Source organism: Melanerpes formicivorus, unplaced genomic scaffold (assembly GCF_026170545.1).
Source record: "Melanerpes formicivorus ecotype bairdi unplaced genomic scaffold, bMelFor1.0.p_v2 SCAF_88, whole genome shotgun sequence".
In the NCBI taxonomy this organism is placed as follows: Eukaryota; Metazoa; Chordata; class Aves; order Piciformes; family Picidae; genus Melanerpes; species Melanerpes formicivorus.
Window position 1 is genome coordinate 220,411 of NW_027142440.1, and position 24,242 is coordinate 244,652.

At 51.0% G+C, this 24,242-nt stretch overlaps 1 protein-coding gene across 2 annotated transcripts in view; it reads left to right on the top strand.

The window, feature by feature from the left end:
* Positions 1-24,242, top strand: part of ANKFY1 (ankyrin repeat and FYVE domain containing 1) — a 48,710-nt gene that overhangs the window by 5,493 nt on the left and 18,975 nt on the right. The window contains exons 2-8 of one of the 2 annotated variants that reach the window (XM_068165402.1): positions 2,099-2,291; positions 4,625-4,743; positions 7,180-7,318; positions 9,483-9,606; positions 11,634-11,783; positions 13,249-13,414; positions 23,325-23,529. In XM_068165402.1, the coding sequence (XP_068021503.1) occupies positions 2,099-2,291; positions 4,625-4,743; positions 7,180-7,318; positions 9,483-9,606; positions 11,634-11,783; positions 13,249-13,414; positions 23,325-23,529 (1,096 nt within the window). The remainder of the gene's footprint in view (positions 1-2,098; positions 2,292-4,624; positions 4,744-7,179; positions 7,319-9,482; positions 9,607-11,633; positions 11,784-13,248; positions 13,415-23,324; positions 23,530-24,242) is intronic. The other variant, XM_068165403.1, reaches the window with a different exon arrangement.

Consider the following 24,242-nt stretch of genomic DNA (forward strand, 5'->3'; position numbering starts at 1 on the left):
ACAGGGACAGAATGAGCTCCCTGCTCCTGCTGGCCACACTCTTCCTGATGCAGGCCAGGATGCCATTGGCCCTCTTGGCTGCCTGGGCACACTGCGGGCTCATGTTCAGCCTACCATCGACCAGCACCCCCAGGTCCCTCTCTGCCTGGCTGCTCTCAGCCACTCTGACCCCAGCCTGCAGCACTGCCTGGGGTTGTTGTGGCCAATGTGCAGCACCTGGCACTTGGATGTGTTCAATCTCCTGCCCTTGGACTCTGCCCATCTGCCCAGCCTGTCCAGGTCTCTCTGCAGAGCCTCTCTACCCTCCAGCAGATCAACTCCTGCCCCCAGCTTGGTGTCATCAGCAAATTTACTGATGATCAACTCAATGCCCTCCTCCAGATCATCAATGAAGATGTTAAAGAGCACAGGGCCCAGCACTGATCCCTGGGGCACACCACTGGTGCCTGGCTGCCAGCTGGCTGTGGCACCATTCACCACCACTCTCTGGGCTCAGCCTCCAGCCAGTCTCTAACCCAGCTCAGAGTGCTCCTGTCCAAGCCATGGGCTGACAGCTTGGCCAGGAGGTTGCTGTGGGGGACGCAAAGCTATGGATGAAGCAAAGTAAAAGGCAGTTGAAGGAAGCTCACTGCCAAGCCTGCTGGGGTGGGGGTAGCTGAAGTGTGGGGTAGGGGAATTTCCCTGCTCTTCATCCATTACAATAGTAAAAGGTGAGGTCTATCTGGAGCTAGGGAAGGGTGCCCTGGGGAGCTGTGCTGCAGCAAGGCCAATGTCAGCTGTTCTGCTTCTCTCTGCTGCAGAAGCAGGGAGAAGACCCTGGGCCTTCCAGTTAGTAAATATTTAAGAGGAATAGTTCAGGGATGAATTCCTGCCTGCTGGGGAAGAATCTTTTGGGAACTTCCCCATTAAAACCATTAGTTTCCAGATTTCTCCTTCCTGCCCCTCATTTCAGGACTGGTTTTGGATTTGTAGCTGATGTGGAAAATCAGCTTGAGGCAGGGGTGGGGGCTGCAGTTAAGCACAATGATAGCTACAGGTGGGGCATTAGGGAGAAGCTCTTTACTCTGAGGGTGGTGGAACACTGGAATAGGATGCCCAGGGAGGTGGTGGAGTCCCCATCCTTGGAAACAGCCCAGGTTAGGCTTGATGGGGCTCTGAGCAGCCTGCTCTAGTGGGGATGTTGCTGCTGACTGACCAGAGGGTGGACTAGGTGACCTCTGGAGAGGTCCCTTCCAACCCAGGACATTCTATGGTAGTTTGTGCAGCTGTTTCATAAATAAGTACTCCAGAGTTGGGCTGTTGTGCAGCACCTCTGCAGAAGTTTCCTTCCAGCAGTGAAGCAGAGGTTTCATACAGGTGGCCTGGGTTGAGGTGGGTGACCATTTCATTGTGGCAGCAAACTAGCTTCTGCAGTGAGTTGGAAATCCTTGGTCAGAGAGAATATTCCCAGGTGCTGTTTCTGTGCTGCTCCTGAGCTGAAGCAGCCACTGTGGACCCAGGCCTGTGTGGTGAGGCCTTGTCACTGTGGTGCCTCTGGGGTGGGAGCTTGGTAGGTTTTCAAGAGGCCTTTAAAACCCAGATCCTGGGGAGAATGGTTCCACTCTGGTCACTCAAGGAGCTGCTCAGCTGATGGTGTGTGGAGCTCTAGACAGCTCAGTTAAGTCACCTGAGGTAGATTAGGTGCATCAGGCACTGTTCTAATTCTCTCTTGTGGTTGGTGCTTCAGCTGGAAAGCCAAACAGCATCTTAACTGAAAAGAGTGAGAAGCAGAGCTCGTCCTTTGTGCCACCAGAATTCCAGAGCCATGGATGTCTCTGCCTTCAGGAAACTTAAGGCATTCCTGACTGGACAGGATTCAGGAGTTGTCAGTGGCTTTTGTCACTGTCCTCACGATTGTCAATGCCTTTGACCAGCAGTGCTGTGAAGCAGAAGGCTTCATGTTGGAGGTGAGGTGCACAGGCTGTGTGGAAGAGGAGAGACTCTGCCTGGAGCCTGGTTCCACGGTTACAGATGTGTGGTGTGCTGGTAGGGTTACCCTCAGGTGCAAATCCACCCTGTGCATGTTTCTACCTTGTGGTAACACCCTGTGCCTCTGCAGAGGAGGTGGCCAAGCTGGAGAAGCACCTGCTGCTGCTCCGCCAGGAGTACGTGAAGCTGCAGAAGAAGCTGGTTGATACCGAGAGGAAATGCAACCTGCTGGCGGCTGAGGCCAACCAGGACAGCGCCAGCGACACCTTCATCGGGCGGCTCCTGGCCATCGTGGCTGAGCTCTATCAGCAGGAGCAGTACAGGTAAGGAATGCCCCTCTGCAGCCAGGGGCCTGCAGCAGCCTCTGACTCCACTGACTGCAGTAGGTGCTGGCCTTGGACAAAGGAAAATCCTTTCTCTGGTGTGCTTGGCATCCTTGGCTGCGGTTGGCAGAGCACGCTAAGGTCAGCTGGCATGCTGAATGCAAGCCTTGGATCAGGAGCTCTGAGCAGCAGTGCAGCTCTGAGACTGATATGAGAGGCTTAAAGAAAGCTGACCATTTAAACTGCTCAGTGCTTACCTCTTGGGTTAATTATACAATGCATCCTCTACCAGCTCTGCTTCTGGGAGGATGTGGCCTGGAAACCAGTTCTATTCTGCTCAGGTGTTGGTGACATGTGGCACTTAGTACTATGAATCTAGGGGAGGATGTCCCTGCTCACTGCAGGGGGCTTGGGCTGGATGATCTTTGGAGGTCCTTTCCAAACCATTCTGTGATTCTACAAATGTCTTTGGACCTCAACACAAAATGAGGTTTAATTGTTGCCTTTCCATAGGCATGTTAAGGATCACCCTCAATGCTCCACACCCTGTAACTGGTGTAGTTCTGAGGCTCCAGTGGCACTCATTTGTTTGCAGTGAAAGCAATGCCAGGATACTAAAGGAGTTCAACCAGATCAGGGGAAAATGCATAGTTTTGATGCAAATTTTGTCCCTTGACATCTCTTCCTGAGCCCCCTTGAAAAGGCTCTGTTCCTGGCAAGAACTTGTAGTCTGCTGTGTAAGAGATTTGTTAGGTGGCACAAGCCAGAAAAGTGGAATTGCTTCATTGTAGCTTTTGGGTTTTGAAGACATGGAACAGTGGTCTAAAAGGACCTGCAATCCATAAAGTGAGCAAGGCAGCAAGTCCCAGCATGAATTTTCAGTGGTATCTGGGGGTTGTACTGTAGCTTAGTGATGCAGAAAATGCTCTGGGAAGTGCCCCTCCACTGGCAAACTGTGAGGTTTTGAGATAAACAGGGCAGGTCCTTTTTAATTAGGATTACCTGGTGTGAAAGGGCTTGGCTGAAACTGTTCCTGACAGCTGGTCAGCTGGGGACTCTTGGTCTGCCTTGTGCTCACTGTTGTCAAGCCTCCTCTGTGCTCTTGCTGGGCTTGCCTGGAACCATTGGTGCTTAGCTGACACAATGGATAGAATAGAATAAACCAGGTTGGAAGAGACCTTCTAGATCGAGTCCAGCCTATCAACTAACCCATGGCACCAAGCACCCCATGAAGTCTCCTCCTGAACACCTTCAGTGATGGTGACTCCACCACCTCCCCTGGCAGCACATCCCAATGGGTAATCACTCTCTCTGTGTAGAACCTCTTCCTAACCTCCTGCCCAAACCTCCCCTGGTGCAGCTTGAGACTGTGTCCTCTTGTTCTGGTGCTGGCTGCCTGGGAGAAGAGACCAACCCCCACCGGGCTCCAACCTCCCTTCAGGGAGTTGCAGAGAGCAATGAGGTCTCCCCTGAGCCTCCTCCTCTCCGGGCTAAGCAACCCCAGCTCCCTCAGCCTCTCCTCACAGGGCTGTGCTCCAGACCCCTCCCCAGCTTTGTTGCCCTTCTCTGGACACCTTCCAGCAGCTCAACATCTTTCCTAACCTGAGGAGCCCAGAACTGGACACAGGACTCAAGGTGTGGCCTCAGCAGTGCTGAGCACAGGGCAGGATGAGCTCCCTGCTCCTGCTGGCCACACTGTTCCTGATGCAGGCCAGGATGCCATTGGCCCTCTTGGCCCCTTGGGCACACTGCTGGCTCATGTTCAGGCAGTTGTCAACCAGCACCCCCAGGTCCCTCTCTGCCTGGCAGCTCTCAGCCACTCTGATCCCAGCCTGTAGCACTGCCTGGGGTTGCTGTGGCCAATGTGCAGAACCTGGCACTTGGACTTGTTCAATCTCAGATGAACTCTGCCCATCTGTCCAGCCTGGCAAGCTCCCTCTGCAGAGCTCTGATACCCTCTCATAGGTCAACTCCTGCCCCCAGCTTGCTGTCATCTGCACATTTACTGATGGTATGGACACTACAGTATAAATAAGCCTTGAGATTATTGATTTCTTCCTTTCCCTGCAATATTTCCCTTGGAATTTGTTCAACAAATAGGTGAGTACCCCCCAACAACTCCAGCATTAGTGATGCCTGCATTTCTCCCTGGCAGGTCAGAACTGTGCCAACTGGCAACACTTAACCAGTTCAAAGTGTTTAGCTCTCTGAAACAACTTGAACCTAACTGGCTACCAGGATATAGGCACTATGGAGATCTTGAATCTTTGTCTTCTAGCCCAGGGAAGTCCCTGGCACACAGTGCATGTTTCCTCCTTTCCCTCTCTCCCCAGTGATCTGAAGGTAAAGGTTGGGGACAGCCACATCAGCGCTCACAAGTTTGTGTTGGCGGCACGCAGCGACGCCTGGAGTCTGTCCAACCTGGCCACGACAGAGGAGCTGGATCTCTCAGGTCAGTTACTGCAGAGCAACAGAGTGCTGCACCTGTCTGTAGCACGACCTCTGAAAGGGCCTGCTGGGAAAAGGCCATTGCTGTACCTTTCAGGCTACTGCTGTCCATGGGGAGAGGTGCTTAACACGTTCATTGTGAAGCTCTCAACCATGGCAGTGTGCTTGTGAGCACTAGTTCAATCCACAGCCCCTTTCTTTCTCTTCAGGAAGTAGAGGTTCATAACCATTGTCTGGTTGGAAAAAGCCTTTAAGGGCAAGTCCAACTAGTCTTTAACTCAGTAAAGACTGGGGCTAAACCACATCCCTGAGCACCACACCTCTGCCTCTTGGAAACACCTGCAGGGATGGGGATCCAACCTCTGCTCTGGGGAGCCTGTTTCAGTGTTTGGGAACCCTTTGAGTGCAGAATTTTCTCTAACATCCAACCTAAACATTGCTTGGTGCAACTTGAGGCTTTTTCCTCTTGTCCTATCACTTGTTTGGGTTGGAAAAGCCTTGCAGTATTGAGTCCAGCCCTCAACCCAGTGCTGCCATGTCCCCAGGTGCCAAGGCCACATGTTTCTGGAATACCTCCAGGCATGAGGACTCCATCACCTCCCTGGGCAGCCTGTTCCAACCCCTGACCACTCTTGCAGCAAGAATTTTTTTCTCATCCTAACCCTCCCCTAGCACAATTTCAGGGCATTTCCTTTCCTTCTATCACCTGATCCTAGGGAAAAGAACCCAACCCCCACTCGGCTCCAGCCTCCTTTCAGGGAGCTGCAGAGAGCAGTGAGGTCTCCCTCAGCCTTCTGTTCTCTAGACTAAACACATCCCTTAGCTGCTCCTCATCAGACCTGCTCTCCAAACCCCTCATCAGCTTTGTCCTCTGTATGCATTCCTGCCTCTCAATGTCCATAGTGAGGACCCTGAAAACTGAAACTAGTATTTGAGGTGTGGCCTCACCAGTGCTGAGTACAAGAGGAGGATCCCTGCCCTGGTCCTGCTGGCCATACCATTGCCGATATCTAAATATATTGACCTTGTTATAACTTCCTGTGTCTCTGTGCTGTGCCTGGAACTCTCTGGCACTCTGAAAATAGTCTGGGGCAGCTCTTCATGTAAAAGAGACCTTTTGGGGTTGCTGGTTCAGTGTCTTAAACCTGTTTTCATTTTAAAACTCAAAGCTTAAGAGACTAATGTTTTCCTAAATGAATGAGGGTGGCGTTTGTAATTGCTGCACCCTCGGAAGCAGGGTGGTTGTTTACTTCTGACTAGGTGACAAAGGTCTCTGGTGCTTGGATTGTCTCTCTCTGCTTGTGAGGTAGGCTTCTAGTTTCTGGCATCTACAAACATCAGGCTGAAGGAGGCCATGAAGATGGAGCACCTTCCCTATGGGGACAGGCTGAGAGAGCTGGGACTGTTCAGCCTGGAGAAGAGAAGGCTCCAGGGAGACCACAGAGCAGCCTTCAGTACCTGAAGGGCTCCAGGAGAGCTGGGGAGGGACTTGTGACAAGGGCTGGGAGTGCCAGGAGAAGGGACAATGGCTTTGAGCTGGGAGAGGGGAGATGGAGACTGGAGATGAGGAAGGAATTCTATGGAGTGAGGGTGGGGAGACACTGGAAAAGGTTGCCAGGTGGGTTTTGGATGTCCCCTCCCTGGAAGTGTTCAAGGCCAGGCTGGATGAGGCCTTGAGCAGCCTGTGCTGGTGGGAGGTGTCCTCACCCATGGTAGGGTGCTGGAAGTGGAAGCTCTTTAAGGTGCCTTCCAACTGAACCAATTCTGGGATTCTCTGAAAAGGGGCAGCAGTTGGCAGTCTGAAAGGGAATTTGTGCTTGTCAAATGTAGCTCTGTTTCACAGCCCTGTGAGGGGGACCCCAGACTCTAAAGGGTCACTGCTGGCCCCTACCCATGCAGTATTTGTGTAGTGGGTGCAATGCAGAGCTTCCCCCAGCCTCTCAAGGGTCACTGCTGGCCCCTGCCCATGCAGTATTTGTGTAGTGGGTGCAATGCAGAGCTTCCCCCAGACTCTAAAGGGTCACTGCTGGCCCCTGCCCATGCAGTATTTGTGTAGTGGGTGCAATGCAGAGCTTCCCCCAGACTCTAAAGGGTCACTGCTGGCCCCTACCCATGCAGTATTTGTGTAGTGGGTGCAATGCAGAGCTTCCCCCAGCCTCTAAAGGGTCACTGCTGGCCCCTACCCATGCAGTATTTGTGTAGTGGGTGCAATGCAGAGCTTCCTGCATTCTGTGCAGCGTTCAGGGGCAGGAAGGCTTCCTGCTTGCTGCCAGCATTGTTAGCTTCAACTTCTGACCAGTCTTGCCTCCTTTGACACTTGGTTTGCATAAAGCAGCAGAGTTCCAACGGGGCAGCTGTGAGTTTAACAGTCAGAGGAGTAGCAGCTCCTTGAACAGGTGACTGTTCTGAGTGTTTAATGAATGCCTCTTGCTCCCTGCAGCAGATGCTGACCCGGAGGTCGCCATGGCAATGCTGCGGTGGATCTATACAGATGACCTAGAGCTAAGGGAAGATGATATCTTCTTGACACAGCTTATGAAACTAGCTAATAAATTTCAGCTCCATCTGCTTAGGGAAAGGTGAGTCTTGGGCATCACTGTTTCCTCCTGAGCTCTTCAGTCTTGTTTGACCAGAAATGAAATGGGAGCTGCTGGTAGTGGGGTGAAAGTTTGTGTTTTCAAAGTCTTTCCTAATGTTCAGTTTTCCAAAGCAAAAGGAAGCCTTTCCTTGCAGTTAAGAGCTGTAGGGAAAAGCTGCTAAGGCTTGTTTGCTTTGCAGTTCCTCTCCCAAAATACTAACCCTAACTTGGCACAAAGAGGAAGCAGAGATCAGTGTATTAGTAACAAGCTCTGAAGAGCTGCAAGAAATGAAAGGCAGTGCTGGAGGGAGTGAATGGCAAGAGCTTGCAGGTGGAACACTTTTAACCTAGAGCTGTTGTTCTCTTCATCTCTGGGGCAGCTTCCCTTCAGAAAGGTGCTTTGCTGTTTTGGGGAGATGACCATTCTAGCAGAGAGTGGATTCTTATCTTGAATACTGAGAGGGAATCTGAATGCACATGTTGAAACCTTCAGGTTTTGGACTGCTTCAAAGCCTAGGATGCAGAATACTGTTTGATACAGTCTTTTGCCCAAGGGGTGGCTGAGGCTGTAGCAGTACATGACAACCTGTGACTGAAGTGTGGCTTCACATGCCTGTAATGGGTTGGGACAGACCCCCTCCCCACCACGGGCAGTAGTGACTCCTGGGCTAGCCAGGCCCATGGCCGGGAGACCTCTCGCCCAGTACCGGCCGGCGGAGAGGAAGGGAAGAGGCAGTGCCAGACCCTGCCCTGGACTTTATGGTGGTGCAGGAATTATGGCAATGGAATACCTGGCTTCCTGTGACCACCCCGGGGCTGGGCCCACCCCTTGGGACCTCCCAGTTGTGGTCTCTGCAGTGGCATCTGGGCCAGCACCCAGCCTAAACCACCACAATGCCAAACTAAATGGCTGTCAGTTCTTCTCTTCAAAGAAGGTGACCTCTGTAAGGTCAATGCTAAAACTGCTCTCAAGCTTTGTCTCAGCCTAAAACATTGTTGGACCTTGTGAACCCTCCTCAGCTGTTGGCTGGTCATGGCAGTCCAGTTCCAAGTCCATGTTGTTAGTAACCATTTGTCTTGGTGGGTATCTGCACCTGGAGATGAGCATTTCCATTTTCTTGGTCTGAATATCTCACTGCTGTGTATAACTTCATCTTGAGCTACTTGCATTTCCTTCCCATAAACTCATAGCTCCACACCTGTACAGAGATCAGGTGGAGCTGCTTGTCCATTCTGGTTTGCCTTTCTCTAGCTTTGCCCCAGAAGCTGCTTGTCACAAGGACTGTAGTGATTACAGCTTCCCAACTTCCTAACAGTGAGTGAACTGCAGTTGGCTCCTTAGGGAGAACCAAAATCTGTCTCCACTTGCAGGCTACTGCAGTGTGGTTGTGTCATGGGACCTTAGTTTAGATGGGCTGATGGGAGTCTGCTCTGCTAGAAGCTGTCTGACAGGGCTTTGATTGAAGTGTTTGTGCAGCTCAGCCTTCCTGGTAGTGAGAAGTTCAATTCTTCCCCCGTCCCCTCCCCAAACCACAACTAACTCAGTTGGAGAAGCAAATGGCAAAGGCTGTATTTTTGCAAGCAGAATGAAATGCACTGAATATATACAAAATATCCAGTACTGACCAAAAGAGACAGGAAAGGAGGTAATACAAACTCCCTCCAGAGGAGACTCCCCCTCTGGCTCCTCCCCAGAACCCCTTCTCCCCCATCCTCCCTTCTTCCCAAAAAGGATTAAAGAGACAAAATGGATATTGAGGGAAACTCTGTTAGCTCAAAGCAGATGTTAAGGGGGAAATAAAAGTTAGTTTCTTATCTCATTAGTCCAAGGTCAGCCCTGCCAAGAACAGAAGAAACTGCACAGCACAAACAGCCAAACAGACTGAACCGAAACTGAAACCCTTACAGTTACATTCCCACTGATCTAACAATGAAATGTGCTTAGAGTTATCTTTGTATTCCTTTTGACACCAAAGCATTCAGCTGGAGAATCTGTAGCTGTCTTTTCCTTAAAGGCACAGTCTAAAACTCTCACAGCCTTACAGCCAAGCAAGGCCAAACTGTTTTCTGCTTGCATCTAGGGAGTATCTAGATAGCTGCTGGAGCATGGGGAGTGATGCCAGTGATTCCCTGATTACTGAGCTGTGGCTTTCCTGTTTTGACAGGTGTGAGAAAGGAGTCATGTCTCTAGTCAATGTCAGGAACTGCATTCGCTTCTACCAGACTGCTGAGGAGCTGAATGCTGGCACCCTGCTCAACTACTGTGCTGAGATCATTGCCAGTCACTGGGTAAGTACAGCCAGAAGGCAGCAGAAGGAGAAATGTTTGTGGAGTACAGAAGCAGCACTCAGGAGGATTTTAACTTGCTGGACTGTGTAACCTCAGGACCATCTCAGTGTGCTTGCATTGAACAATTCCAGCTGGATTCCTGACTTCCTGGGACTGAAGTGACCTGTTTTGCTGACCCTTGGGTGTTTTTAAGTAGCACCAGTGTTGAGAGCTGCCACCTCCCTGCCCTGTCCCCTGGTGTGAGTCAAGGGGCTGCTTCTGAGGCAGGAGGGATTTTTCCCTTCCCATCCCTCTCAGTTTTGGACTCTGTGGTATTTGGTGTTCTCCACAGTAATTCATAACTATATATTGGAAACAAAGCATGTTGAATGCTCCTTCTCAAAGAACTTCCTGTTGTCTTGGGAGGTTTTGTCTGTCTGGGTGTGAATGTCTTGCCTATAGCCTGAGGAGTTGTGGTCATTGGAAATAATATACTGTGAAAAGCTCCTGAATGTGAGCTAAAGGACTGCATCTAATGAGCAAGAGGGCTGCTTATCAGCTCTGAATCGTTGAAGTTCCTCTGTAATTGGTCTCTATCTACACAGATCACAAATCCTATGCCTGATCTTAACTCTTAAAAAACCTATGGAAGCCAGGGAAGAGTTTATCCTCTGTCCTGGAGAGAGTGGCAAGGAATCCTGCAACTAACTTGGACATTTCACTCTGATCTGTTACTTGGAGGAAAGCTTTGATTAACTGAGTAATGGATTAGCTTTTAAAATAAGACTTGTTCACAGCAGACTGAGGTGAGGATTTAGGTTATTCTAAACTGAATCAGAGTTAGGGGTTGGAAGGGACCTCTGGAGATTGAGTCCAACCCTGCTGCCAGGGCAGGTTACACAGGAACACGTCCAGGTGGGTCTTGAAAGTCTCCAAAGAAGGAGACTCCATAGCCTCTCTGGGTAGCCTGATCCAGGGCTCCAGGATCCTCCAATAAAAAGTTTCTCCTGATCTTGAGGTGGAACCTCCTGGGTTCCAGCCTGTCCCTGTTGTTCCTTGTTTTGTCACTGGGCACCCCCAAACAGAGCCTGGCCCCTTCCTCCTGACCCCCCACCCTTTGATATTTAGTCATTGATAAGGTCCCCTCTCAGCCTTCTGTTCTCCAGACTATCCAGCCTCAGGTCTCAGCCTTTCTTCACAGCAGAGATGTTCCAGTCCCTTCATCATCCTCACAGCTCTTTTGGACTCTCTCCAGAAGACCCCTGTGCTGCTTGCAGTAGGCATTCAGAACTGGACACAGTGTTCCAGGTGTGGTCTCACCAGGGCAGAGTACAGGAGCAGGGGAACCATTTTCATGTTCTAGATGTGGATGTTTCTTTGGCTAGTGGCACAGAGGGGGAAGTGCTTTGATCTGGGGGTATACAAAGTCTTGTACCTGCACTTGCAGGTCAGCCATTTGTACTCTTTACTGCTTCTGGTTCTCCCTTTTGACACTGCTCTACCTCAAAATGCACTTTAGTCAAATGAGTGCTAACCTCAAAGTACAAAGCCTTCAGGTTAAGCTTTTGTTGTACTGTTACTCAGTTTTTTCAGAGCTCTGTGGAATTGTCAGTCTCCTAGAGTGGCAGGTGCTGTTGTCAGAAGACTCCAGCCTGTGATTTGAGTCTAGGTAGAGGAGGAGTTTAGAGACTAGATGTTGATCTATTGCAACATGAGAGCTCTGGTTAGAAAACACCCCGACCCCATGGCCATGAAGCCATGTCCTGAAGTGCCATGCCCACACCTCCAGCAGTGTCTGGTAGGATGCTGATTTTTCCATCTGGAGACAAACCAAAATGCTTCTCTGTGCCACTGCAATGTAAGATGTTGAACTTGCTGAATGTTCCTTCCTGCCTTTTTGAAGGCTCTCTTGGGCTGTTCCTGCTTGCTGTGGTGTTAGGAAAAGGCAGCTTTCCACTAACCTGGTGTTGTGGACTTGATTGCAGTGTGCAGGGCCTTGCTTATAGATAGGAGAGGAGTGTTCCTTACCCCTTTCTGATTGCTTCCAGGATGACCTGCGTAAAGAAGACTTCAGCAGCATGAGTGCTCAGTTGTTGTACAAGATGTTCAAGTCCAAGACAGAATATCCTCTGCACAAGGCTATTAAAGTTGAGAGAGAAGATGTGGTCTTTCTGTATCTGATTGAAATGGACTCACAGGTAGGGTGAGACTGACTCAACCTAGCCTCTAGAACTTGGTGTTTCAAATAACACATTTAGCTCCCAGGCTGAGCCTTTGTACTGCTTTTTGTCACTGATCCTTACTTGTGTGTCACTTCTGTGTATGTAATGGAGACCTCTCTGTAGAGATCTAATTCAAAAATTATTAGTAACACCTTTAAAACATCTTGTATGCAGCAGACCACCATAGAATCACAGAATGGTTTGGGTTGGAAGGGATCATCCAGTTCCAGCCCTCCCACTAGCTCAGGTTGCTCAAGGCCTCATCCGGCCTGGCCTTGAACACTTCCAGGGAGGGGGCATCCACTGCCTCCCTTGGCAATGTGTTCCAGAGTCTCCCCACTCCTACTGTCAAAAATTTCTTCCTCATCTCTAGTCTCAATCTCCCCTCTTCCAGCTCAAAGCTGGAATAAACTCCAACCCCTCATGTTGCTCTGCACATTCAAAGCTGGCTGCTGTACCAGTGACTTTCCTGCTTCATGGCTGTTCAGTGAGCACAGTTTCTTGGAACAAAAGCTTTTCCTCTTCTGCTGGCTGTTTGAAATAACAGGTCTGTGCTGCTGGCATGAGTGCTCTAAACCAGCAAGTAATATGCTCCCCAGCCAGGGGGTAGGAAGAATTATCAAGAATTACTTAATTAGTCCTTTTGATTGCCTCAGATTCAATTGGCAGCTGGGACTGTAGCAGCAGTTAGCATCACAGAATGGGTTGGGTTGGAAGAGACCTCCAAAGGTTATCCAGTCCAACCCCTGCTGTGGTCAGCAGGGACATCCTCCACTAGGTCAGGTTGCTCAGAGCCTTGTCCAGCCTGACTCTGAATATGTCCAGGGATGGAGCCTCAACCACCTCCCTGGGCAACCTGTTAGTGTTCACCACCCTCATAGTAAAAGAAGTTGTTCCTAGCATCCAATTTCACTCTGCATTGCTCTCATTTCAAACCACTGCCTCTTGTCCTGTCCCTGCAGGCCTTTGCAAATTGTCCCTCTGCAGCCTTCTTGTAGCCCCTTCAGCTACTAGAAGGCTGTTCTTAGGACTCCCTGGAGTCTTCTCCCAGCTGAATACCCTCAGCTCCCTCAGTCTGTCTTTGCAGGAGAGGTGCTCCAGACCCCTGATCATCTTTAGGTGCTAATCCAGTTGGGATTTAAGGTATATTGAAGGAATAATTGAGTAATTCTTTGTAGTGCTGTGTTGAACAAGCCCACACAGAATATACTGGGCTTGCTTCCTGGGGGTAAGACAAGCCTTGCCAACAGCACTCCTTTTTGCTCACTGGATGGCCCTCTGGGAACACTTGCATGTGGTGGTGCTGGTCTTCTGACTGCTTTCCTGGGTAAGGTGCAACACATTGCACTCTGAGTTTGAGCTGAAGGTCTAATAATGGAGTAGTTGGAACAGGCTGGTTAGCATTGACCTCTAATGTCAATTGGCTGAATTTGTCTTGCAGCTTCCTGGGAAGCTGAATGAATTGGATCACAATGGAGACCTTGCTTTGGATCTAGCCCTTGCCCAAAGATTGGAGGGTATTGCAACCACGTTGGTCAACCACAAGGCTGATGTAGACAGGGCAGACAAGAGAGGCTGGAGTCTGTTACATAAAGCCATCCAGAGGGGTAAGTGAATGGGATGTGAAGCCTTGTTAGCTTGCAGTGGTTCCCAGTGGGGAATGTATCCCACACTCTGTTCCTGTGTCACTTCACAGCTGGCACTTCAGGTAGAAAATTGCTGTCAAGGATGTTGTCTTCAGAACAGAAACCCAACCAAACAAACCCCAAACCAACCAATCTTAATCTTGTTTGAGATAAGTGAACACAGCTTTCTCTGCATGGCATCCAGAAGCAGTCCCACGGTGTCTGCTGCAGGAAGAAGCATAGGGAGACACTGGGAGTATCCACTCTTGATAACTCAGTGTCTTTCTGACATGGTTCAGTTAAGCATGGCAACCCAGTCATGAAGATGAAGCCTTTTGCTAGACCTGGTGTGGTAGTTCAGCCCACAATCCATCCCTTCTAAACAATTTCATTGGCTGTCAGTACTGTCCATCTAATCTAGAACAATATCTGCCATTCTTAAGTAAAGTTCAGTCTCTTCTGGCTGTTCTCAGATGTAGATGACTCAGAAGTCCATGAAAACCAGGAAATAACAAAACAGAAAGCAGTTTGTCTCTCCACAGAAGAAGCAAAGAAAAGGAGCAGGGGCTCTCAGGTGACTCAGGGCTCTCAGGGTTCATGCACTGCAGGTTCCTCAGGGATTCTTCCTTTGCCTGTGATGAAGGATTTGTACAACACTCTGAAGTTAAACTCTCAGCTAAAGTTAAATTTCTTTGTGGAACACACTGAATTTCTCCATTCTCTTGCACTCCCCAAGAAGTGTGACCAGGACCTTCAGCAGAAACCACCCCTGGGACAGGTTTAGCTTCTCCTGAGGGAGAAAATACCCAAACAGTTTTACCTAACAGATCCTTTTCTCTACCACCAGGAGTTCTATCAGCTTCTGCTTTCTGTAGCAGATCTGAGTGTGCAGGCCCAGCTCCACTCCCTGAGCCTCTGCTATTTACCAGCCAGGCTGCTGGTGCTAGCTGCAGCTCCCAGTTTTTCAAAGCTCCATCCCCATGGCTTTGAGAGTGGTCTTCAGCAAACCATTGTAGTGCTCAATCTTCCCTGCAGCTGGTGCAGAGTAGGGGATGTGGAATATCCACTCCAGGCCTGCTCTGGGGCCCAGTTCTTCACAAGATTGGTTTTGAAATGAGTTCCATTGTCTGACTCAATCCCCTCTGGAGTTCTCTCTCCAGACTGAGAATGGTGTTGGGTGCAGTTGCCTGTGGAACTGGATGAGTTTCCAACCATCCAGTGTTTGCCTCTACCACAGTCAGCACATCTTGCTTACCAGAACAAGGCAGAGTGATGTAGTCACCTGCCAGGCCTCACCACACTTGTACTTGGGCCATCTGTCACCATGCCACAAGGGCTTGATTGGCTTTGCCTGCTTGATAGCAGCACAGATGTCACAGTCACGGATGACTTGTGTGACAGCATCCATGGAGATGTCTATGGATCTCTCAGGAGCCCATTGGCAGGTTGCATCTCTGCCTTGATGCCCTGACGAGTCGTGAGCCCAGCGAGCTCAGCACATCTCCCCTCGGTGTTTCCAGTCCAGAGCAAGATCAGAGTCTGTGTCTGCTTGAGACACTTGCAGCCAGATCTGCCTGATGGTTGTGTTGCTGTTCCTCAGCAGCTTTGCTCTTGGGAATGTGAGCATCAATGTGTCTCACCTTCACTGGAGTCCTCTCGACTCGATCAGCAGTGTCCTGCCCCAGCTCAGCTGCCCAAATCAGTTTCCCTTTCTCTGCCAACCATTCTCCTTCAGCCCTTCAGCCACCCCCACAGAGCATTGGCTACCATCCATGAGGTGCTGTAGAGATACAGCTTTGGCCATCTCTCACCTTCAGCTCCGTGGAGAGCTAGCTGGACAGCTTTTGCCTCTGCACACTGCCTGGACTCTCCTCCTCCATCCTTTGCCTCTGCACTCTGTGTTGGACTCCACACTGCAGGCTTCACCTCCGCTCCTTCCCAGCCAGCCGACAGGAGCCGGCTGTGAACCAAGCATCTTCCTTTCATCATCAGAAAGGTCACTGTGAGGAGGAGCCTCCTCAGCATGAGTTACTCTCTCCTCTGGAGGTTTTGTGCAGTCAGTGCCTTCAGGCCAGCTTGAGATCACCTCCACCAGAGCAGGCCTTGCAAGATTTCCCATTCCAGCTCTGTGTTATCAGAGCCATCCACTTGGAGCAGGTGGAGTCTGTGGCATGATGTGGTGTGGAGCCTTTGCCTTTGAACATCCAATTCAAAACTGGCAATCTGGGAGCTAGGAGAAGTTGTGACTCAGTTCCAATCACTTCAGAAGCTGCTTTCACTCCTTCATAGGCAGCCAGAATCTCTTTCTCTGTTGGAGTATAATTTGCCTCTGAACCTCTGTAACCTCGACTCCAGAAACCAAGAGGCTGTCCCCGTGTCTCCCCTGGAGCTCTCTGCCACAGGCACCAGGCTGAACCATTGTCACTTGCAGCCATGTACAAAATGTTCCTCATGTCTGGAGCAGCTCAGACAGGTCCCAGACCCACTGCTTGAGCTACCTCCTGCTGTGTCTGGTCAAAGGCTGCTTGTTGTTCAGGTCCCCAGTGGAGACTGTTGCTCTTTCGAGTCACATCACACAGAGGTTTCACAACCTGGCTGTAGCCAGGAAGGTGCAGTCTCCACAACCCCACTGTACCCAGGGGAAGCAGAGTTTCTTGCTTGCTCATGGGATTGGCCATGGCAGAGACTCTGTTCCCCACATCCCCTGGCATGTGTCGGCGTCCATCCTGCCACCGCACTCCCCGAGGTTGGATCTCTCTGGAAGGTCTCTCAGGAGAGTGTCAATGACTTTGTTACCTTGCTCCAAGACTTCTTCAGCAGTTTCACCCCAGAGGATGATCTCCCTGATGAACTGGATGTGTTCTGGAGCACCACCTTTCTCCAGAGCATCCTGGATCACTGCATGCCAGATGCTGGAGCTGTGGATCCAGCCCATGGGCAGTCTGTCGAAGGTGTACTGGACTCCTCTCCAGGTGAAAGCAAACTGAGGCCTGCATTCCTCTGCTATGGGGATAGAGAAGAAGGCAGCAGCAATGTCTCTGGTAGCATAACCACTTGGCCTCTTTGGATTCCAGCTCATACTGGAGTTCCATCATGTCTGGCACTGCTGCACCCATAGGTGGAGTGACTTCATTCAGGGCATGGAAGTCGCCTGTCAGAGCCAGTCTCCATTCTGCTTTGGCACAGGCCACACTGCACTGTTGAAAGGTGAATGAGTTTTGCTGACAACCTTCTGACTCTCCAACTGACAAATCAGATTCTGAATAGGCACCAAAGAGTCAGGGCTGGTTCTCTATTGTCTGTGATGCACAGGCTGTGAAGCAACTGGCAACTTTGTCCTCTATCATGTTGTCCCACAACTGCTGATTCACAGAATCACCAAGGCTGGAAGAGACCTCAAAGATCATCGAGTCCAACCTGTCACCACAGACCTCATGACTAAACCATAGCACCAAGTGCCTCATCCAGGCTGGTTTTAAACACCTCCAGTGGTGCTGACACCACCACCTCCCTGGGCAGCACATCCCAATGGCTAACAACTCCCTCTGGGAAGAACTTTCTCCTCACCTCCAGCCTAAACCTCCCCTGGCACAGCTTGAGACTGTGTCCTCTTGTTCTGGTGCTGCTTGCCTGGGAGAAGAGACCAACCCCCACCTGGCTACAACCTCCCTTCAGGGAGTTGCAGAGGGCAATGAGGTCTCCCCTGAGCCTCCTCTTCTCCAGGCTAAGCAACCCCAGCTCCCTCAGCCTCTCCTCCTAAGGCTGTGCTCCAGACCCCTCCCCAGCTTTGTTGCCCTTCTCTGGACACCTTCAAGAGCCTTGATGACCTTCTTAAACTGAGGAGCCCAGAGCTAGACACAGGACTCAAGGTGTGGCCTAAGCAGTGCTGAGCACAGGGCACAAGGACTTCCCTGCTCCTGCTGGCCACATTATTCCTGATGCAGGCCAGGATGCCCTTGGCCTTCTTGGCCACCTGGGCACACTGCTGGCTCCTGTTTTGGCTGCTGTCAGTCAGCAACCTCCGGGTCCCTCTCTGCCTGGCTGCTCTCAGCCACTCTGCCCCCAGCCTGTAGCTCTGCCTGGGGTTGCTGTGGCCAAAGTGCAGCCCCTGGCACTTGGACTTGTTGAATGCCATCCTGTTGGCCTCTGCCCATCTGTGCAGCCTGGCAAGGTCCCTCTGCAGAGCCCTTCTGCCCTCTGACTGACCAACATCTGCTCCCAGCTTGCTGTCAGCTGCAAACTTGCTCATGACTGACTCAATGCCCTCATCCAGATCATCAGTGAAGATGTTGAAGAGGATGGGGCCCAGCACTGCTCCCTGGGGCACACCACTGGTGCCTGGCTGCCAGCTGGCTGTGGCACCATTCACCACCACTCTCTGGGCTCAGCCTCCAGCCAGTTCCTAACCCAGCTCAGAGAGCTGCTGTCCCAGCCAGGGGCTGACAGCTTGGCCAGGAGTTTGCTGTGGGGGATGGTGGCAAAGGCCTTGCTGCAGTCCAGGCAGACCACATCCACAGCCTGCCCCACACCCACCAGGCAGTCACCTGGGCATGGAAGATCAGGCTGGAGAGGCAGGACCTGCCCTTCCTAAATCCATGCTGGCTGGACCTGATCCCTTGGCTATCCTTCAGGTGCAGTTATTGCCCCCAGGATAATCTGCTCCATCACTTTCCCTGGCACTGAGGTCAGGCTGCCAGGCCTGGAGCTTCCAGGTTCCTCCATCCAACCCTTCTTGTGGATGGGGACCACCTTGGCCAGTTTCCAGTCCTCTGGGACCTCTCCAGTGAGCCAGGACTGGAGGAAAATGATGGAGAGAGGCTTGGCAGCTCATCTGGCAACTCTCTCAGCACCCTAGGATGGATCCCATCCGGCCCCATGGACTTGGGAGTGTCCAAGTGGCTCAGCACTAATTCCTCATGGATTTCTGGGGCACTACACTGCTCCCTGACCGCATCACCCAGCTCAGGAGGCCACTTGTCCTGAGCTCCTCCTGCCTTGCTGCTGAAAATTGAGGCAAAGAAGGTGCTCAGGACCTCAGCCTTTTCCTCATCTTTAGGTACCAAATTCCCCTCCAGGCCCAATAAGGAGTGCAGGTTCTTCTTGCCCTCTTTTCAGCACTAATACATTCATAAAAATGCTGTTTCTTGCCTTTCTCAGAGTGTTCAGCTTCAGTTCCAGCTGGGCCTTGGCCTCTCTGATTTTTCTCCTACACAATCTAACAGCTTCCTTGCACATACCTGGAGAAGCCTTCCCCTCCTTCCCAAGGTGATACAGCCTCTCTTTTCCCCTTAACTCCTCCAGGAGCTGCTTGCTCATCCAGGCCCAGTGCCTTCTCCTGGGCTCATCTTTCAGTACATGGGAACTGCCAGTTCCTGTGCCTTCAAGAGCTCCTCTTTGAAGTAGCTCCAACCAACCTGGACCCCTCAGTTCTTGGGGGCTGCTGCCCAGGGGACTTTGCAAATAAGTTTCTTAAACAGGCTGAAGTTTGCCCTCCTGCAGTCCCAGGTGAAGGTTCTGTTGGTGCTGCTCCCTAGCTCCCTGCATATTGAAACCTTAACCATCTCATGGTCACTGCACCCTAGGCAGCCTCCCACCATCACCTCTCCCACCAGCCCTTCCCTATTGGAGAGCAGCAGGTCGAGCAGAGCCTGGCCCCTGCTAGGCTCACTTAACAGCTGCCTCAGGAAGCAGTCCTCCATGTGCTCCAGGAATCTTCTGGGCTGCCTCCTCTCTGCTGAGTTAAGTTCCCAGCAGATATCTGGCAGGTTGAAGGCACCCACAAGGACAAGATCTGATGATCTTGAGACATTCTATAAGCAATTGGAGGCTGTTTCATCAGCCTCCTCATCCTGGTTGGGTGCTCTGTAACAGACTCCAACCAGGATGTCAGATTTGTTAGGCCTCCCTCTGATTTTAACCCACAGGCTCTCAATCCTTTCATCCTCCACCCCAAGTTGTGTGGCAGAGTGACTCCCTAATACACAGAGCCACCCCTCCTCCTCTTCTCCCTCTCCTGTCTCTCCTACAGAGCCTGTAGCCCCCCAGTGCAGCACTCCAATCGTGGGTGCTGTCCCACCAAGTTTCTGAGATGGTGACTACATCATAGTCGCCCTGATGGATCAGGACCTCCAGCTCCTCTTGCTTGTTGCCCAGGCTGCGGGCATTGGTGTGCATATCCCTTGAACTGGTTCCCTTCTAGGCCACATCCTGGTGCCTGAGGTCTAAAATCCCTTTCATTAGCAAGTTCAGGTCTAATAAACAGCCTCAACTTTTGTCCATCAGTTTCTACAGGTGCTACTCCAAAAGCCCATTGGTAACCCTTAGGGTCATTGAAATGCCCTTCTCTCAGCAAATCCCTTCCCCAAGTACAAAGTCAGGATGCTCCGTCCACTGTTTACCAGTTAAACTTCTATCAGCTTCTATCTCAGGTAAGTCTTGAGCTCCACCAGTGGCTCCTAGGATAGTTATAGACTGATCCCTGATAATTTGATGGCCTTATGTTAGAAACTGATGTCCTCCAGGAAGGCCATTCCAAACCAAATCGAAACAGAGGCAATCACGTGGGAGTATTTGGATGACTCTGCATGGTCAGTTTGGTGAGAACATGAAGGTCAACCAACTTCTAATCAGGAAACTAAGGGAACTGCAGAGTGGTAGACCCTGAGGTAGCAATAGCAGAAGGGTAGCTGTTGTTTCCTCAGTTTCCCAGCACAACTCTAGTAGAATTGGAATCCCTGTTGGAGCTTACACTGTGCTCACGGCACATGTGGGCATATTCCCCGTAAGTAGGGGTGCCCTGCCTCCCACCAGGGGGAGGAGAGGGATAATGGAGATAAGAGAATCTATTGGGATGTGTACATCCAGTGGCCTGGCACTTAAATTTCAGCAGTACAGGACCTTGGTTGAAAGAGGAGCTCAGAGGCCACTCTGGTCCTGCTGTCGGAGGAGATGATTTTGCTGCTCTAAGGGCTTCGGGTGGCGCTGCAGCTGCCGCCTTGCGTGCTGCTGCTCCTGGCTGACTGCCAGAGTTAGCATTGGTCCCTTCAGAGCTGCCTTACTGAGAGCTTCTCCCTGTCCATTTCTATCTGCTTCTCCTATCTCCTCATCACTAGACATTTCAGGATTCAAGTTAGAACTGCTTCTCCACATCTAGGTCTGTGGTTCAAAACGAAGCATGTCTTAGCCTCTCGTCCTTCCCGGTACAGAGCAATGAAGTACACGGCTTTTACTACCAGCAGCAGACTCTCACACAGCAAATAAATCACTGTGGGATCCCAGCTATTGCTGAGGATGGCCTTTTTGCCTACTGGAGTTCTGAAGTCGTGTGTTTTGACAGGGAGTGTTGTTGTCACACTTCCCTGTCTCTTAAGCCAGAAAATCCCCAGAAGTCAGTTGTCTAAAAAGTGACTTTTATGTTGAAACCAGAGGTGCAATTTGTACCCTAGGTGTCTCCCAGCTAATCAAACATAAACCCAATAATATACTTGTAAATGATCACACTCATAGCAGAATGCCAGATGCCACAGAATCTAGAATAGCTTCCTATTTGCTTTCCCTAATCTGAGCAGGATTAAATAAGTAACCTTGCCCCACCTCTGGAAGCCAATTACTCTGGGTAGTGTGGTAGTTCAGCCCACCAGCATGAACCAAGCCTTGGCTCAGCTCAGCAAATGGAAGCTGTATCTACAAGCAGTAACCAGACTCTGATGGAATGCAATGAACATGTACAGATGCACAGCACTCACAGTATGATAGAGGTATTTACAGGGAGAAAGCAGCATGGAAACAGCCCTGCTTCCCCCTAACCTTTCCTCCCCCCTTTCCTCTCTTTAGTTAGGAGAAAAGAGATGTTAGAGAGCTCTGTTAGTATGTTTATCTCAAGCTAAGCTGATAAGGTTATCCAAGCTGAAAGCAGCCTCAACAGCCAGAAGAGAGAGAAAGGAATGAAGTGGGATGTGAGATACTGCTAGGGGTATACCTCACATCTAGCCAATGAAATTTGCTTAGAATCATCTCCTTTTCCTTTTTACACCCAACTGTGAATTGTTTATACTACTTCACTCTTCTGCTTGAAAATCTGCAGCTAACTTTTAAAGGCATAGCCTGAAACTGTCACACCTGGGCTGGATGCAGGGCTTCTTTATGCCCATGGTTAACAGCGAGGGTCCTTGCTACTGGAGAACAGCTTGAGGGAAGGAAACACTGAATGGAAGATGAATGTGTGGAGGTGCTTCTGTGCTGGTCTGATTACCTTCAAAGCTGTGCAGTGTGGATCCTGTGTTGCCATCACAGGGTTATCTTGAGCTGTTCTCCCTCTTAGCATGGAAAATGCATCTTAGAACTGGAGCACAGCAGGATCTGGTTGCCATGGCCACAGTACTCTGATGGCTTTGGAGCAGCAGTGTCTTGGCCCGTGGCCAAAGCCAGGTAGCAGTCCATGGTGAACGCTTCATGCTGGTAGTTGCCTGCAGTGGTATCTCTGGCACTCCTGTTTCGTTATGTGGGCACCACAGGACCCTTCTGTAAGTGGACCTCAGGGGTACTGTAATGCTGCAAATGCAGAGCTTTATTGTTTCTAGGCTCTCAGAACTCATTTAAGTTTTGTCAGCTCAAAATGCCGCTCCCGAGTTCTTCCTTTAATCTCCTTCATGTCTAACCAGGGTAATGCTGGTGTCTGATCTAAGTGTGAAACCTCAGCAGCAGGAGTAGGAGACCTTCAGCATAGGTCAGTGGTGTGATGGCTGCAGCTCTGTTAAGCACTAGAGGGACTGTAGTGAGCTGCTCTTCTTGTTTAATCCTGGTACTTGTCCTCAAGTTCTAATGTCTGCTTTCAGTCTGAGCTGGAGCTCTGAGTGAATGCTTGCTTCTCAGTAACCAAAGCTGCAGTGAACTCCTCACTGTACCTGTCACACGTTCTGCAAGGGCAGCTAAAGCAGAGTGTCTGAACTTGCCACAGGATTCTTGTTCCTTATGAGCACTGGAGACTGGGGGAATGGCAGATGTGGAAGTCAGAAAAATCATGGACTAGTTGTGGTGGGAAAAGCCCTCTAAGATCATCCAGTCCAACCATCAACCCAACACCACCATGGCCACTAAACCATGGCCCCAAGTGCCATGGCCCCACATTCCTTGAACACCTCTGGTGTTGGGGACTCCCACCCCCTGGGCAGCCTGAATGTTCTTTTGCTGGCAGAGAGAATCCAGTAGTCTTCATCACTTCACCAGGCAACCAACCTCCTTTGCTCTCTCATGTTCAGGACAAATACACTGTCAGTGTCTGTTCAAAGCTTTGGTGTCAGGGAATTCACGTTACCCTCAAGTCGCTTTCCGCATCTTGGTGTTTCAAGTCTAAGGCTTTATGTACTGAAGTGAGTCTAAATTCCTGTTTGTGAGAAACTCTTGGGAATGCTGGGAGGGGGATGTTCCTCCTTGGTGAACTCCTTACCTGTGGTCCTAAACATCCCAGAGCAAAGGCTATGTTAGTATTTGGTTGTGGCAAGACTGGACAGATAATGACTAACTTCAGCTGCACACCTTTGACTGCTGCCTTGAAATGGTACCTCTTGTTCAAAACCTGCTTGTGTTTAGTCTCATACTTTGCCCAGTTGTGCCTTAAAGTGGCTTTCTCCTGATGGAGGAGCTAGTGAACTTGGCATCGCTGTAACAAACGACTGTGAGCTTGAGTCCCTTTCTGCAGGGAGCTGTTAGGAGATGTTTAAGTCCTGATTTTGCAGCAAAATGTTCTTCAAGTTACCTGTGACTAGTCTAAGAGCAGGCACTTGGAATGACTGTGTGGCTTGGAGGAAAACAGTGTGTGTCTATTTTCTGGACTTGTATGCATAGGGTGCATGAAGCATAGGTGCATAAGTAACCTCCTTTTGTTTTGTAAAAGGAGATAAATTTGCTGCCAGCTTTCTCGTTAAAAACGGTGCGCGTGTGAATGCTGCTACCTTGGGAGACCAGGAGACTCCTCTGCACCTCGTGGCATCCTACAGCCCCAAGAAGCATTTACCAGATGTCATGGCAGAGATGGCACAGATAGCAGAGTCCCTCCTTCAGGCAGGAGCCAATCCAAACATGCAGGACAGCAAAGGAAGGTAAACACTGGGTGAAGTCAGGCCTGCTGCCAGCTGAACTGCAGGTCCTACTGCTGAGAAACTGCTCAGGCCTGCCAGCAAGGCATGGCTGATACTGGAAGCAGGAAAGAAACTCTTCAATCCAGTTGCAGACTTGAGGGTAGGTCTGAAGCAGAAAGCTGCACAGCCTGGGTGGTACCCTGTCCTCACCAGTGAGACAGCCCAGCTGGAGCTGGGAGCTGTGCTGGGGCACATGGCACACAGCTTGCCTTCATGGAATTGCTGACCACAGAGTGAACTGATTAAGATCATAAATGGTTCCTGCAAGGAACTGCAAGATTCTGAGGTGTGGGGCCCTAAAATTGCTTCCCAGGTTAGGTGGAGCTGGCCAAGAAGCACAGCTGTTTGGGGGTGCGGGGGGGGGGGGGCGGTGCTGGGGGCGGTGCTAGTGGGAGGGTGCCTGCTGGGGGGGAGGGGGCGGTGCTAGGGAGGGTGCCTGCTGGGGGGAAAGGGGGCGGTGCTAGGGGAGGGTGCCTGCTGGGGGGCGAAGGGGCGGTGCTAGGGGGCGGGTGCCTGCCGGGGGGGAGGGGGCGGTGCTAGGGGGCGGGTGCCTGCCGGGGGGGAAGGGGGCGGTGCTAGTGGGAGGGTGCCTGCTGGGGGGGAAGGGGGCGGTGCTAGTGGGAGGGTGCCTGCTGGGGGGGAAGGGGGCGGTGCTAGGGGGCGGGTGCCTGCTG